At 39.6% G+C, this 16,867-nt stretch overlaps 1 protein-coding gene across 3 annotated transcripts in view; it reads right to left on the bottom strand.

Annotated features, from left to right (window-relative positions):
- Positions 1 to 16,867, bottom strand: part of LOC149936203 (SPARC-related modular calcium-binding protein 1-like) — a 64,291-nt gene that overhangs the window by 28,994 nt on the left and 18,430 nt on the right. For 2 of the 3 annotated variants that reach the window (XM_090154500.1, XM_090154503.1), the window contains exons 2-5: positions 13,980 to 14,280; positions 6,758 to 6,889; positions 6,168 to 6,251; positions 5,467 to 5,523 (exon numbers count right to left, since the gene is read on the bottom strand). In XM_090154500.1, coding sequence (XP_090010626.1) covers positions 5,467 to 5,523; positions 6,168 to 6,251; positions 6,758 to 6,889; positions 13,980 to 14,280 — 574 coding nt within the window. The remainder of the gene's footprint in view (positions 1 to 5,466; positions 5,524 to 6,167; positions 6,252 to 6,757; positions 6,890 to 13,979; positions 14,281 to 16,867) is intronic. The other variant, XM_090154502.1, reaches the window with a different exon arrangement.

Raw genomic sequence — 16,867 nt, forward strand, 5'->3', positions numbered from 1 at the left:
CCGAAAGCTTTATAAAACCATAGATTGTGTTCCGAAAACTTTCTAAAACCATAGATGGTGTTCCGAAAGCTTTCTAACACCTTAAATGGTGTTCCGAAAGTCAGTGGGTTAAGACTATAGATGGTGTTCCGAAAGCTTTATAAAACCATAGATGGTGTTCCGAAAGCTTTATCAAACCATAGATGGTGTTTTGAAAGCTTTATCAAACCATAGATGGTGTTCCGAAAGCTTCCTAAAACCATAGATTGTGTTCCGAAAGCTTTATAAAACCATAGATTGTGTTCCGAAAGCTTTCTAAAACCATAGATTGCGTTCCGAAAGCTTTATAAAACCATAGATTGTGTTCCGAAAACTTTCTAAAACCATAGATGGTGTTCCGAAAGACAGTGGGTTAAGACTATAGATGGTGTTCCGAAAGCTTTATAAAACCATAGATGGTGTTCCGAAAGCTTTATCAAACCATAGATGGTGTTCCGAAAGCTTTATCAAACCATAGATGGTGTTCCGAAAGCTTCCTAAAACCATAGATTGTGTTCCGAAAGCTTTATAAAACCATAGATTGTGTTCCGAAACCTTTCTAAAACCATAGATTGTGTTACGAAAGTTTTATAAAACCATAGATGGTGTTCCGAAAGCTTTCTAAAACCTTAAATGGTGTTCCGAAAGTCAGTGGGTTAAAATTTTGTTATCTCTATCTTGCGAAGACTCACTTCCCGTACGTCATAACATCGTCTATTCCGCCGATGCAAAAAAATTCTGTTAGGCCTAATACATTTTTTGCGTCGACTCTCACCGTCGTAGTGTTTTTCCCTAATGAAAATTAGCCTTTAAAGCTTGAGAGAGTTGTAGAGAAGGGGAAGTGGTTCTTCGCAAGATAGGGAAATTTCACCCACTGGTTTTTTTTAATCGAGCTATTACATTTGGGAAAGATGTTTTTTATGTAAATAAATATTTCTACAATCGGTCTACGCATCAGCGATAGGGAAACTCGCTGTTATTGAAAAGTGTATCTAGCCTGCGATGGTACATAATGGCCTAAACGGACACTTCTTTCGTAAGCGTATATGATAAACTTCTGATTGCGTATATAGACTCTGTTTTGAAGTTCTTTCTGAAAAGCATTGCCAAAAGTTTCTGTCTCCCACGCGTCTATCGTCGGAACTAGATTATGATCGAATATGTCTGAGTCGTTCGGTTGTCTAAACTCGGTTTCGCCAAGATAAAAATAGCCCCCTTTTATAGTTGTTTTCCCAAAAATGACACGTGTTATGTTTATTTCCCTCACATTGAGCGCTTCTCTAGCCGTTCCATCCAAACAGCGGAATGCGATACATTTTTAAGCCTTTAAGCCAGTAGAAATATTAGCATTAACGGGTAGAAGTTAACTTGTCGAAGATTCAGGGGCGGCGCTAGGGGTAGGCGACATAGGCTATAGCCTACGTTGTTTTCACTTAGGGCCCACAAATCAACGAGGGGGCCTAAAATAAAAATTAAATATTTGATAATAGTTAATACTGTAAAAGTTTAAAAATCGCAATAATATAAAAATAATAAAATAAATTAAAAAACGAAATACTAAAAGTTTTAATCGATTTAACCTACAATTTAGAAATTACCTTTTAGCTCTCACAAATTCGAAATTTTCTATATTTTGAATTCTGCCGTCGTTAGTTTCGAGTTACTAGACAACGTAACGTTTTCGAATTTACTAACATTGGCAGATTGACAGGCAAGACTGTCGCAAAATTAGTGGTAGAAATACTGATGATTTTAACGTTGCGAGTAAGTAGGCAGGTTTTATTTTTGGAAATTCTGCTAACAACGACGGATCGAAAAGGCTTTTGTCCCATTGGGTCGATTCTCATTCAACCGAATCCCATTCCCATTCGACCGACATTTTGTTTTCTCAGGCGTGAAACCTAACCTAACCTAAACTAAACTAAACTAACCTAACCTAACGAAATAAACAAGATTTAAATTTTATATTGGACAGGTAAAAATATTCTATAAACTTTTTCGAATAAATGGGATTCGACCCAATGGGATTGCAAATTAGAATTCGATCAATTGGGAAAGTATATTTTTTGATTCGATCCATTGGAAATTCGACCCAATAGGATTCTATCTAACGGGAATATACCTCGAAAAGTTATGATTGTCGTGGAACAATATTAGCATACACCTAAAAATCTCCTGGCGCCGCCTCTGCGAAGATTACGCTTAATAATACCAAGAACATTTATTTATACTAAGAATAGACATTTAGATTGTTCAGTTTGAAATTAAGTCTACGCTCAGCTACACGAGGGGTAGTTTCACCTGTCTATTTTCTTTATTTTTACTTAAATTTGAGTCTGGATCAGGGGTGGACAACCTTTTCAGCTCAAGGGACAAATTTGAAAATTCTAAATATGTCTCGAGCCACAAACTTGTTAAAATTTGTCTTTTAGCAAAATAAAATAACACCGTTCAGTCCATTTTTCATGAAATGTAAGATTTTAATATATCATCTTCTTGCCTTCTCTAATATAAAAGAAGTATTAGAGAAGGCAGTGCCGCGGACCCGCGGTCGTAACATAGTAGCATACCAAGAAGCAGACGACGCGAGAAAAACGTTTCCCAAACAGGTTGAGAAATAAGGATTTTTTTTTAATTATCAAGAGGGAAAATTCAAGGCTACGATGCTGCTGTTTATTCACGGAAATAACGAGAACATTACAAAATACGCGCAGCATTTGAAAATCGGAATTAAAAATGTTTTAAAGTTAATTTACATTCGTGGCCCACAATTTCCAACACGGTCGGTCACGTGTTGGCCAACCAATAGTTGATTTGATAAAATGTCTTTACGCTTGCCCAACTAGTTGAAATGTTGCCCCGGAATAGTTCAGCCAAAGCCTAAGAATGAGTTCATAAGCTCTTTAGTGGGAGAGAAAACGGATCCACAGCTAAAGCGGGGAGGCAACATTTCAACAAGGTGGCCAAGGTTATTTTATAAAAAGAACTATTATATACTGTTCTCATTTCATTCAGGGTTCGTATAAAATTTCCGGGATGAATTTCCCTGACTAATTTGCCCAATTTTCCCTAACCATTTTCATTGAATAAATAAATGAATGGTTTGAAGTAGGTAGGTACATTTGTTCAAATTTCAATCATCCGAACGATGGAACAAATGTTCGAATTTCATTCGTCCGAACCACCGAATAACAAATGTTTCAATTGTTCGAATTGGATAACTTGTTTGTTTCATTCGTCCGAATCGGTAGCATCCAAAGACTATATATACGCTTCGCTTACTAGACAGGCGTGTTCCTAGGAAAAACCTGTTAACACCTCTGTAGCACTGTAAAAGCTGGGTTAATATTTGGACCCGCGGCTAGAGGCGCCACAAGTAACACAGCTCAAGCTAGGGGTAAATTTTGACCAGCGTCGAGATGGAGCCACAATCGGTATGCAAGTTGAGCCATAGAACACGCCTGTCTAGTAAGCGAATCGTATATATAGTCTTTGGTAGCATACCTTGTCCGAATTCTGTCGCTAAATTAGTATTTTTTATTGCTGTTTTTTTTGGTCCGGATTTTTTTTAGTGCAAGAATTTGAAATAAAAAACTACATTGAAAATATCGTTGTTTGTTCAAGTTGTTTTTTCTTAATTGCTGCTATATCTATATATTGTATATTTTACTTAATATTCGTTTTAATATCGATCAATGTTGTGGATATTTTAGGTTAGGTTAGGTTCACGTTAATGTTACTATTTTCTTATATTAACAATATTTAAAAAAAAACCAACCAATTCCTAATGTTCGAAAAAACGGACAAACGATTATTCGAACAAATGAAATTCGCCAGTAAAGTTAACATAAATTGAATCACCAACAAAAGTTGTGATAAATTTTTCGGGCAAATGAAATACGCTTTCGGACATACGATCATGTTTTCCGGCATTCGGACAAATGACCATTCGGACATTTGTACCACCGATCGGACGAATGAAATTCGAACAAATGTACCCAAATCGTTTGAAGTAAGATCTGGCAAAATATTTAATATATTATACATCTTTAAAAATTTATTTCGCCTGTTTTTTTATGTCATTTTAAAATTTCCCAACTCATTTTGAATTAAGATACTGACAAGCAAAAACGATCCCTAAATTCGTAACGCAAAACGTCTAGTTTGAAACCACAGTTACTATTATCCCTGGATATTTTCTTCGATTTTACGCGAGTTGGTTTTCATTATAAATACAATCTTGAAAATAACTAAAAATTGTGTTTTTCTTCGGCAAAATGAAATTTTCACTGCGAGTTTTCCCAGTTTGGGGTGTGTTTCTCGTCTGTATACAACATATATTTTATCATTTTGTCTATCTTTCCATTGTCTTCCGAAAACCTCTCTTGGCGCATGTTTTTTAATAGACTGTATCTAAGAATATTTGGGGGGGTTAAATTACCCAGTAATAAAAAACGAAAATTTTAGTCTAGACATAATTTTTCTTTACATTGTACGAAAAATATTCAAAAATTCGGTTCGCTCCTCTACCGCACGTTGTTTTGATTACGCGGCTTAGGCCATTTAACCCTTCTTGCTAATATAAAACTTGTAGCGAGACATCATACGCTTGGAAATTGATAAATACGGAGCGTATCTCCGAAAACCGCGGCTTCTAATAGTTGATAATCGTATTAGCTTCCTATTGATAATGAAACCCGGGGTTTATTTTGTTGCGCGATTATTACGTAAACTTTATTTTAATCAATTAAACACAAGAGACCTTGTATAGAGTTATTCTTCGAAATCCGGAAGTGAAGCGAATCGATAAGGGGTGCCCCGTTTCCGGTGACCTCGAAATCGAGTTAACCTTGTAGAAATAATTAAGTTTTTCCATTTTTTGAAACTTAGGAGAAATACGGTTGAATGGAGTAAGAAGTAAGGAGTCGCGGTGTGATATTATATTGTAGGTTAAAATAAAAACTTCGTTAAATTTGCCAGATGGCCTGCTAAGCTAGCCGAAACTAGTCAGACTAAGGCTTAAGCCTTAATAAAAGTTTGAAATATATGCAAATTTAACGAAGTTTTTATTTTAACCTACAATTTAAGAACGCATATAGCACTGCTAACCTAACTATTAATTAGTGTGTGATATTATATTACCACTGGGCTGACAATACAGAAGAACGACACCGGGTCTTTTGTTCAGGTAAAGTGGCCGCTAGATTCGCTAGCTGACGTTTGGTTTGAAGTTCAAATAAAGAAAACGTTGGTGGTGACCCCCATTTTCCGGTTGGCGTCACGTTATCAAACTAAAATTGTCTTACAGCACGACTCCTTACTTTTCCTCCATGGTATGATGGGGAAAATTATACGAAAGCTTCAGCAATTGCGCTTTTCTCGCGAACTTGACACAACAATAGGATTGGGTTTTTACGAAGGAAATTTTTGAGAATGAAATGTACGTGCCTTTATTTTGCTTGGGTCCTTTCGATGACGTACGTCGTCGGTTCAAACGGCGGCTTCCTGATTGGTCGCGACCGTTTTAGAAGCGGTCCAGGATTGGTTAAGACAGTGGGTGCCGTCAGGGATACGGTTCAAGCAGCGGGACATAGCGGGGAAGACAGCCGAAGCGGCGGAAAGAGAAGCAAAAACATCAGCGCCGTAAGTTATACAACGAAGCGGCTAAATTGCAATTCAAATACGCTATTTCGATACCCAAGTGACGAGGGAAAAGATCCTTTCACGGCCGCTAAACGACATTAGAAGAACTTTTTTAAAGAAGTCTTACCAGATGGAGCCAACAGTCTGATACGTTGAAGTTTTAAAAACCACGAAAAATATTAATTTTGTTTTTTCAAGTTGAACTTCTGTTTATAGTTTAAACGTGAAAATCGAGTTACAACTTGTTTTTGGTAATAAATGATTAAGTATTTATTACCCTCCCGCCATAAAGACAAATCTTTAAGGGCTTCTCTCTAATGTTTATTACGCCGTGAATCGGTCTAGTAGAGACGTTAAGCAAATGACGTTTCGTCAAGTTAATTTGTCAGTGCTGTCAAAGCGTTCCGAAGTTCCCGTCGAAACTTGTAAATGACTTTGCTTAACCTCTCTATCACCGTGCTCTAGGTTCTAAGTATTTGATTCTGAAAGTTTGACTCGGTACAAACCTTGCTGTTCGCAGTTTGGTTTCTTGTACCGGACCGAGGAGCGTCCGATGGGTTTGCCCTTTTCATCGACGCACCAACAGTAGCCTGCAAACATCGTTATTAATTGCTAGTGTTATTAAACAACATCTGTACGGTCAGGGCCATGCGGAGAAATTTCGGGCCCCCGGGACAAATTATGTCGTTGCGGGCCCTACTGGCTGAATTGTCCAGGGGGGGGGGGGCATTTTAATCAGCTAGGCTAATACCCAAGGCACCACCTTAGGCCATTAATTCAGGTGGCCGGGTTACAATGCTTAGGGTGGTGGTGGCAAGCCCTTCATGCCACGCGAGCCAACAGCTCCCTACACTAACTATTACCGTTAACCTCATCAACTTTTAATGGAAAGGGGAATCCGAAGAGCTCGGGACAAAACCCCATAAACCAGTGGGGAGAGAACTTGTAAACTCAACGCGGAAGGAGTTGTTCCGAGTTTTCACCCAGTGCCACAAGCTGAGATCGAACCCGGCTCCTCTCGCTGCTAACCACTCCGCCACCCCACCTACAGGACCCTCTGCACGACCCTGCGTACGACACACGAGGCGATTCGTACCGGTGGTTTCGTGGCACTGGACCTCGTTGAAAGTGCCGTCTTCCTTGCATTCTGGCACGAAGATCCCCATGTTCGTGTACTTGCGCGATTGGTCGATGGCTTGGCTTCGTTGCGCCAGGCATCGTCCGCTCTCTATGACAAAAATAAATAAAAAGAGGTGGACGTTTTAAAATCGCTCGTTAAATTAGACACTTTAGGTCAGCCGTCACGACAGTTTTGTTGCAATTACAGTTTGTTCCAATTTCTTTGTTTTGGTGTATCAGAAAGATAATTTATTTCTAACGAAAGAAGTTATCCATCTAGACTACCAAAATCAAATGTTTACCGCATTTATTACTGCGCCTGACGATGTAATAATAATAATAATTTTAGAAAGTCAGTATATGATTGGTTTCGTGTTGTCAAATCAGCGGGAGACAGTATACCTCTGGATGTACTAACGACGTAAGAGAATAGATAATAAATCAATGTCACAGAAGTGAATCAAACGATTCGCGAGGGACAGCTCACTTCCTTGATTAACGCACCCCTCGAAAGATTAAATACGATTTAATCGTGATTATTTTGATTAAATTCAATTTAATAACAATTATGTTGATTAAATCACGTTTACTAATGATTATAATGATTAAATTTGATTTAATCATAATTATAATGATTAAATCTGATTTAATCATGATTAAATTATTAAATCGGGGTTAATCATGATTAAATTATTAAATCGGGGTTAAATTGATTAAATCGTTATTAGATTTTTTAATCTTAATTACCCTGATTTAATCATTTTACTATGATTAAGACGCATCCAAAATGGAAGTGACCTGCCCCACGACGTTTCGTTAAGCTAAATGGTCAGTTTATAAAAACATAGAAACTACCACAGGAATAGAAGGCGTACGTGCTTTACTAAAATGACACGGGCAAAAGGTTCTCCCTTCATTTCCAGTTATCTCTGGTCCAATCAAAAAAAAGCTTTGGAAATGACGGCCAATTAGATTCAAGCGGAAATGAACGGAGAACCTTTTGCCCGTAACACTTTTCATCGACTCTTTCTATTCCTCTTGTAGTTTCTATGATAAAAATATTTGAATGAATTCAAACTTCACCAGGGCTTTTCTTAACGCTGTGAAACTGCTCATAGCGACGTTTCCAGCTTGTTTTTTAGAGTTAAAGCTCCTAAAAGTCGTGGTTTAGCGTACTCGTGAAGGGATGCACCGTGTAGGAACTTCCATATTTGTATTACGAATTTCGCATTTATTCTACCATTATTAAGAGAAGATAGGGATGATGGGCTCTAGACTCTAGTTACGTTAATAACAAGTCGTAGAGTGCGTTAGTTGGCGTTTTTAAATTAGTTCGTACTCTCTTTACTGCTAGGATCGCATTCATTCAATCTATTAAGAATGTATTTTGATCTAGGTAAGTTTTTAATTTCAAAACGTGAATGTAGACGACGATTATCGATGGGGAAAAAATGATATTTCCTCATCTTTTTGGGTAGCTGAATTAATTCTTGGTATTAAGAACTTTATTACGTTTTTGCCTGTTCTCGAACTAAAAGTGTACTCTTTTTAATCTAAATTCGTCTGTTCTCGGACTAAAAGTGTACTCTTTTTATACTAAAACGTTTTATTATCCTGTTCCGGGGATGCCCCGTAAACTATTCGCTTGTTCCGGAGTATATTAGGGCTACTGTTTCTACTCCTAAAAAGTGGGAGTACACTGATAAATTCGTCTGCTAATCCCGAATTTAATTAAAATGGTTACGGACAGCCTAATTGGGAAAACGTATTTACCCTGACTCGAACAATTCGCCAACCTAGAATTGGAGTAAAATGAGGTTATTATCTACTTGCTCGTCATAGCTAAGCTCCGCCTTAAAACGGCCGCCATTACATTTTACTACGTCACAAATCACGAGGCAAACACCACGTGACCATATTAACTGTGATAAAATAATCACGTGACCACCATAGGCGTTCTAATGTCATGGCCAACCAAAACTCTTTACCATGGCAACCCACGTGCAAGCTACGAATAGGGCTATTCTATTTTATAGTATTTCGTCAACTGAAAGCAAAATCCACGTAATTTTATACTGAAATCTTAAAAAGATACGTGGATTTTGTTTTCATACCCTACTCCGAAATTCCAGAGCAGCCGAAAAAAAACCACCCAGTTATAACATTGTATTGTTAGCCCCAACAGGTTCTTATTTATTCCGACTTTTGACTGAACCATGTAGTGGGTTTGTATTCACGCTCTAAATGAATTTTAAAATAATTCAATTCTATCGCAATGTTGGCTAATATCGCGAATGTGCCGGTAGAGAGTGAATACCGAATAGGGTCCCCGTTGTTATTTCACGGTCGCGCTAATGACGATAAAAGTTCTAATAGGCAAAGGATGGGGAGGCTGCAATAGGGTTAAATATTCCTCCTAACCCTCCCCCCCGGCCTGGCGTCTCTCTAGCCACGTTCACACGTACCCTGGGAAACGTTTTGCCTCGTTTCGATCTCGCTGCGGTTCTTAGCGTTTGGAAATCTGTTTGTTCACACGTTTGATTTCCAGTGAGTTTGGAAGAAAATTGGGCATGCGTAGTATATAAATATAATTAGAAGTTCCTCCGCTCACGCATTTGAGTGACGTTTCAAAACATTCTAATTAAAATGAATGCACCCAGAAGAAATTTGTTGTATTTTTTAAGACAAAAAGTTGCGAGACATTTTCTTCTAAAAAGGCATAAAAATTTGATTAGGCGCAAAAAAATTCACGATTGACGATTTTTGTAAAAAAAAAAAAGGCTCATGGTTCGCAAAAACCGACTCGATGACGTCACGAATCGTTGCCAAAATGGTCAACGAAGCGATCTGGGACGCGCCACGGTCACTGTTCACACGACGGGATACAAGCGTTGCGGGAGCACTCGCAACGTTGCAGAGGGTATGTGTGAACTCGGCTTCTCTCTGTCGGGCGCATCGTGATTTACGAGCACCCGAGGACATATTTTAAATATTTTTGTCGCGTGAAAAACTCCTCTCCGATGTGGATGAGAGTGCCATTTTCTTCTTCTTAATTCTTGATACGGCAGGGGTGTTAAAAATATTTGGGTTAATAATCAAGTGGCTGTTTCTCGAGCGCGAACGGGGGGAGGGGGGGTGCCTCCTTCCAATTCAATTATCTTTACTCCCGCCAAAAAATTTGATAAATTACGCGAGACAGCGAATATTTCGCCGCCGCCCGCAATTTTTCATTCATTTCGCCACCATCCATCCAACAGGCTTTCCGTTCCAATGACGGGATCTAGCCGGGTATTGTTGGGCCGCGTGTCGCCGGCGCCCACCGATGACAAAAGGCGCCAGTTCTCGGGGCGCCTAGGCTCGCCGAAGATGCGTCGCCGACAGCCTACAGGAGACGAATTATTTTTAATCCTTTTTATTTACTTCTTCTACTCGCCCCCCCCCCTCAATTCTTTTAATCTTTGGCTCAGTTCCCCCCCCCCCTCGTTGCTTCATCCTTCACTGTTAGACGTCTGATCCGTCCTCTCGAATTTATCTTGATAGGGGAGGTCATTTTCGCCAAGGATACAAAAGCTTCGTTTCATTTGTTGTATTTGTTTTCTTTCGGGAATTGGCTATTGTTACGTTTTGTCTGGAGCAGGCTAGATTGACACGATATTATTAGGTGTTTTCTTTTCGCTTGTTCCGGGTATTCGGAGTAGGGTAAGAAGAGTAAGGCTATGACGTCATTTTACTCCGATTCTGTGGCGGAGAATAGTTTGAGTCGGAGTCAAAACGCTTTTCCAAAATGGCTGCTTGTGGCCATTTTGGCGGATAAATTCTGGCTAGCAGACGACCAAATCCAATTTACTCCTTAACACCTCCTTTTCAGAAGGAGTAAAAAGAGTAGCCCTAATATTCCGGTACAAGCTAATAGATTATGTTACAGAGTAAATCTAATCCCCGGAACAGGCAAATACAACGTTTTAGAGTAAAAAGAGTACACTTTTAGTCCGAGAATTGGCGAAAAGGAACCACCTATTGTATCAGCCATTGTTGGTTTGAATATGGAAAATTATCGGACTTTTAAATAGGTTAAATTAGCAGGCTGAGAAACTGCTGGACTAGTTAGTAAGGTCGAATATCGCCCAACACAATATATGCTAGTTTGTTTCTAGTGAAACCGACAAGGAACATAATTTAAGAAACCGGGTTTTCACACGATGCGACTAATATTAAAATTCAGTAATCAGCACGTTGAATATCCAAATTTAACAATTTTTTTAATTTTTAACCTCGAATATCTCGCAGATTGAAATTTAAAATTTAGGCTCTGTAACGACACAAGGTGGTGGCTGGGATTTCGGAGTAGGGTAAGAAGAGTAACTCTATGACGCTATTTTACTCCGATTCTGTGTGGCGACTAGTTCGAATCGGGGTAAAAATGTATTAGTAAAATTGATATATTAGCAGATACATTCTGGATAAGCAGCAGATGAATTTATCAGTTTACTGTCTTTACTCTCGTTCTAGTTGACGGGTAGAAAGAGTAGCTAATATAGTTTATGGGGCAGAGTAAATCTCATCCCCGGAACAGGAGAATAAAACGTGTTAGAGTAAGAAGAGTACACTTTTAGTCCGAGAACAGGCGAGAAGAATCCATCTACAGTTACTCGCAAAGACTATATATACGCTTCGCTTACTAGACAGGCGTGTTCTATGGCTCAACTGCATACCGATTGTGGCTCCATCTCGACGCTGGTCAAAATTTTCCCCTAGCTTGAGCTGTGTTACTAGTGGCGCCTCTAGCCGTGGGTCAAAATATTACCCCAGCTTTTACAGTGCTACAGAGGTGTTAACAGGTTTTTCCTAGGAACACGCCTGTCTAGTAAGCGAAGCGTATATATAGTCTTTGGTTACTCGGTAGTTACGTTCTAAATTACATTCAAGTCCACCTAAGGCCACCTAGCGAGCAACGCGGAACCTGCTCAAACTGTACTGTGACACTGTAGAAAGATTGAAGGCAGTTGCACGATCTAGTTCAGTGGAAAAACACCAATGGCGCTGCCGTACCTCGCGTCTAAGTCTAAGGTAGTGGCTTTAATGTCACTTTGCAATTTGAGCAAGCTACTTATGTTGCTCTTTAACTCCTCCCATTGGCTGCTAGGTTCACGAAAAAGGTTAATTAATAGTTCAGCAATGAATCTTGGGACGGCGCCACGTTTACTGGTGCCACGCGCTAGTGGCCACGACAGGGCGGGATCGGCTTATTAACATTCTAAAGAGGGAGTTGAGAGATGGATGGTAGCATATGTTATATAATCACTCATACCCAAAAATAGAAATTTCTTATCATACTTGCGCTATTGAAAAGGTTACCATGGAAACAAAATCTCGCGGTCACGAGCTAAGCTATACATTGTCAAAGGCCAAGGTTCGTAAAAAATGGAACTATAAGGTTGCCTCGATCGCATGGTTTTTTTTATCAAAATATTACGGCTTTTGCGTTGCTAGGTAAAATCGTGACGTCAGCCAGATGAGATCATATTGAAAATCAACGGAGGCTCATCTGGGTGACGTCATCAATTTTGACTCGTACAGAAATTTTTTCAAACATCTTCTTGATCGAGACCCTCTTGGACAAAGGCTAAGCTAAAATAATACTAATGAAGGCACCACCTTAGGCCCAAGCCATCTAGCCACTTATAACTCAAAAAAAGCTCAGCGGTTTTTTACTGAACGGGTTTTTTGGTTTCCGGTTTTGACGTCATGTTGCCCGTCCGTTGAGCAACGAAGTCATCGTTTTTTGAGCAGATTTTTCCGTTGCTCAACGGTCACGTGACGTCGCTGCACGGTGTAAGGCTAGCTGCAGACGCCGCAACAGACGATATTTTGCTAAATTTACAACAAGCGTAAAAAGCGTTCAACAAGATCCTACGTCACGTTAGCAACGGTCTCAACGAAAATAATTTTTCAGATACTTCTTTGAGAATTACTGAACGCGGCTTTTCAAAATCCGCTTGACTAACTTCCGTTTCCCATTTGTGAAATTTATGACGTGTTTTTCGTTGGAAGTGACGTAATTTTCGTTATATCCCGTTAACGAGATTTCATTATAGGAAAACCCAATACGGCATACTTATGAGGCAGGAGTACCCAAATGCGATTCTGCTTTCTAGCCCACCGCCCAGAGGTCGCCACTAGCACAACGAACCAGATCATTGAAGATACGCGCAAATTTCATTATTGCCTTTTACACAGTACCGGATTTACTGAAGGTGGGGCTCTAGGCACTAAGTTGGTGGGGGCCTATGTAAGGAAAGCGTAAAAACGCAAAACTCGCGTGTTCCGAACCTGAGCTTATGTCACGAGAATAATGATTTTTAAAATGATAAAGCAACAGGCCTGATATGTTTTTTCTTAAACCGAATCAGTGAAAAATCCATGGATTTCATCAGTGGTGGGGGCCCATAGGCCAGTGCCTAGTCCTTAATCCGGCACTGCTTTTACAGATTAGCTACCAGGCTGACTTACTAACTAACTTGGCATGGCAGTTGGCACATTTTTGGGGTAAAATTGTAAACAATTTTTACGTAAAATAAAGAAAAAATCTTATTTTTGTTTTATGTGGTCAAAAACCTTTTTGGTTGCCATGGTAAATCGAATGGGTAGTGCAACGTCTCCTTTTGGGAAATATCATATCTCATATAGGTCTACATTACGCCCGACTTGGAACAAAATCGGCAATAAACACCTCGGGTTTGTTAGTTATCCTTCGATAGCGTTGTAGCTAGAGTTAAACTATGGCTGGTCAGAGTATTTTATAATTTTTTAGAACAATAACTTAATAGACGCTAGCATAAACTCTTTTAATGTCTTATTCAACTTGTTAAAAAGTTCCACGTGCGTCTTGATATTTTGGTATAAAATGGCTCGAGCGATTTCGCTCGAGCTCCCTGAAATAATAAGATCGCTCGAGCCCATTAACGCTAAAATATCAAGAAGCGCGTGGAACGTTTAACAAGTTGAACAAGACGTAATTAATTTATGCTAACGCCTATTGTAAAAATTGCACTTTTGAACTACCCAAAATGACTTCCCGAATGAAAATCTTGGGTGGTTCTGATTTTTACAACTACCCAAATACGAAAGAACTACCCACTATGAGGGATTATGTTACGTTTGATGGACATTGATGGTAGTAATAAAAAAGGATTCTGTACCGGGGCATTTCCCCTTGTGTTTGAAGTCGACCAGGTGTCCTCCGCATTTGGCCTTGGTGATTTCGCAGCGCGAAGAATAGGTCCTCCCGTCGGTGGCGCAAATGGGCTTGCGCCTCTCCTCGGAGCAGTCCAGCGCCTCTTCGCACAGCGAGCTGATGGAAGACTGCGACCTGCCCAGCGTCCGACCGGAAGCCGCGGCCATCGCCACGTGACCCCGGTTCTGGAAGAAGAGCAAATCTCCGGACAGTTTTCCCGCGTTTCGCTTCGGTTGACCAGAGTCTGAGCCGGACGATATCGGGAACTGCGGATAAAAAAGAAAAATACGAGGAACAAACGTTAGAAATTTTAATAATACGTTAAATGCCAATTTTTAAATATCCGAAGTTTCACCTGATGGCGCCAACAACACTTCAAAAACCGCGAAAAATGTAAACGTTTCTTGGGTTTTTTCTGTGTTTGTTCGTGTCTTTAGTTTGTGTTCTGTGTTTGGTGGTGTCTTTAGTTTGTATTCTGTGTTTGGTGGTGTCTTTCGTTTGTGTTCTGTGTTTGCTCATGTCTTTAGTTTGTGTTCTGTGTTTTCTCGTGTCTTTAGTTTGTGTTCGGTGTTTGGTGGTGTCTAAGGCTTCATGCCGACACCATTTGTGTTCTTTAAAAAAAAAAGTTTGCTCGTGTCATCGTAGGTCATACGTCGTAGCTAAGCCACGCCTTAAAAAGCCGCTATGACCATATAGTAATCAGCTATAGGCTAAAGAACAAGGCATCATCTTAGGCCCAAGTCATCTAGCGACTTTTAATGCCTTTAAATCAGGTTCGCCGGGTTACAGTGCGTAGGAGGGTGGTGGCAAGCCCTTCACACCACGTGAGCCAACAGCTCCCTACACTAACTATTACCGTTAACCTCATCAACTTTTAATGGAAAGGGGAATCCGAAGAACTCGGGGAAAACATCATCAACCAGTGGGAAGATAACCTGCAAACTCCACGCCGAAGGAGTTGCTCAGAATTTTCACGTCACCGAACACGAGGCAAGTCTGTTTTGGCAAATAACAAACATGGCCATAATGGGCGTCTTAATATCATGGCCGACAGAAACCTGTTACCATGGTAACGAAAATAGGCCACACCCAAGAGCAAGTTACGAACAGTTTTTATTTTATAAAATAAGATAATGTTAGAGTTTTTCTTTTTTGGAATACATCGATAAGTATTTAATCCCTTTCGTGAATCGTGATCAAGATTGGGCCTTGGCTCTGACAAGCGTATGTCAAAAAATAAAAATTCCGTAAGCGATAATGAGCTAGCAACTCACGTTCCAACAAATTCCAAGAATCTGACCTATCGTAATATATTATTTATCTTTTTAAATTAGATTCAAGAGCGTTTACTTCTCAATTTATTTCCCGAGCTCATCGCAAAGTGGCTAACGGGACATAATTCGCCATTGTTGTGGGGCACTTTTTGGCGGCTAGTGACTGCACTAGACCACTCGCCAAATAAACAAAACGCAATCCTGTTAATTTGCGATAAAAACGTCTCTCCACCGGGCTCTAAAATTATAAATAAAAGCATTGAAATTAAACCCCTAAATGTTTGTTTCCCCCATCAAGTAGCCATATTGACCAAATGTCTCGTGGAACTTTTTAATAAAACGCGTACTCCTTTGGCACAGACTGTTTTCTCAACCCGTTCTCCCTACGGGTTTTCTAGGGCGTTCTAAACCTCTCTAATAATATATCTTCAAGGCAACAATAGATTCGCGCAACCCATTTTTTATAGAAATATTTAAATTACAGAGTAACTGAAAAGGCGCGAAATAATTGGTTAATTGTCTTTTTGAAATTAACATCACACGCTTTTGTCGTATAAAGTAATTGTTTGACTTTTAATTAACTGGCCACTTAAAATAACTTTTAAAATAATTTCCATTTGAAGCGCATTGTTAAACTTAAACGCTTTTTTATTTCTATTATATCCAATTAATTTTCAAAGAGATAATTTCCATATAATTCAAGGCCAATAAGGTGAGCGATTTCGATGCTGATTCTTTGCAAAATGAATCTTTTGAGGCTATTTTTAGCTCAAAGATTTCCATTCCATACAAATCGTTTCAGCGGATTTGTCGCTTTTTATAATACATCTTTTATACCTGAAATTTATAGATTTGCCCTAAAATCGTGCTTTTGTATTTAAACCCATTTTATATCGAAATGCGAGTATTTAAGGTGAAGGCGGGGTACCACCATGTCCAATTCTGCCTATTGTACTCCAAAATCGTTGGCGGAGGTTGAATAAAAGCGACCGGCGAGAAAAAATGTGCACGTGTCTTTGAATAAGAAAAAAAAAATCTTTTTATTATTCAGTTTGGTTTCCTGTTACTTTTCGCCGCCATGAAAACTTAATACGTCGCAATTTATGTCTTTTTTATTTTCTCCGAGCTGTTTAAAGGCGCCGCGCGTAGGTGGCGCTACTGAGCGCCAGTTTAAACATGGCGACGCCATGTGCCTAATAATAATAGTCTTTTCCCCAAAAATCGTGCGGCGCGAAGAACATTTCACACTTTGGCCATTGTATCGCTTTCGTATGCGTGGTCGCCACGGTACGCTTAAAAGGTAACTCAACTGATATTACGTTGGAAGGTAAATCGCGCGGGCAAATTAACGCGGTTTACACTCTGGTTAGTTTAGTGTTCAAATATAAACATATCTGGGTTTGTCTGCGTAGCGATTTTGGTCTTTTTGTTGCGGTAGACTGTGGCGGTAACAGCTTATTTTACATTTTTTTTTTTTGGTAATAGTGGCATACGTGTTTGGAAACCACCCCCGACTCATAGAGGGGGGGGGGGGGCTGGTGGTGCGCCTAGACTCGCTTTACGAGGCACACCTAAAATG

The sequence above is a fragment of the Leiobunum rupestre genome, chromosome 7 (genome assembly GCF_980474605.1).
Source record: "Leiobunum rupestre chromosome 7, qqLeiRupe1.1.hap1, whole genome shotgun sequence".
NCBI lineage: Eukaryota > Metazoa > Arthropoda > Arachnida > Opiliones > Sclerosomatidae > Leiobunum > Leiobunum rupestre.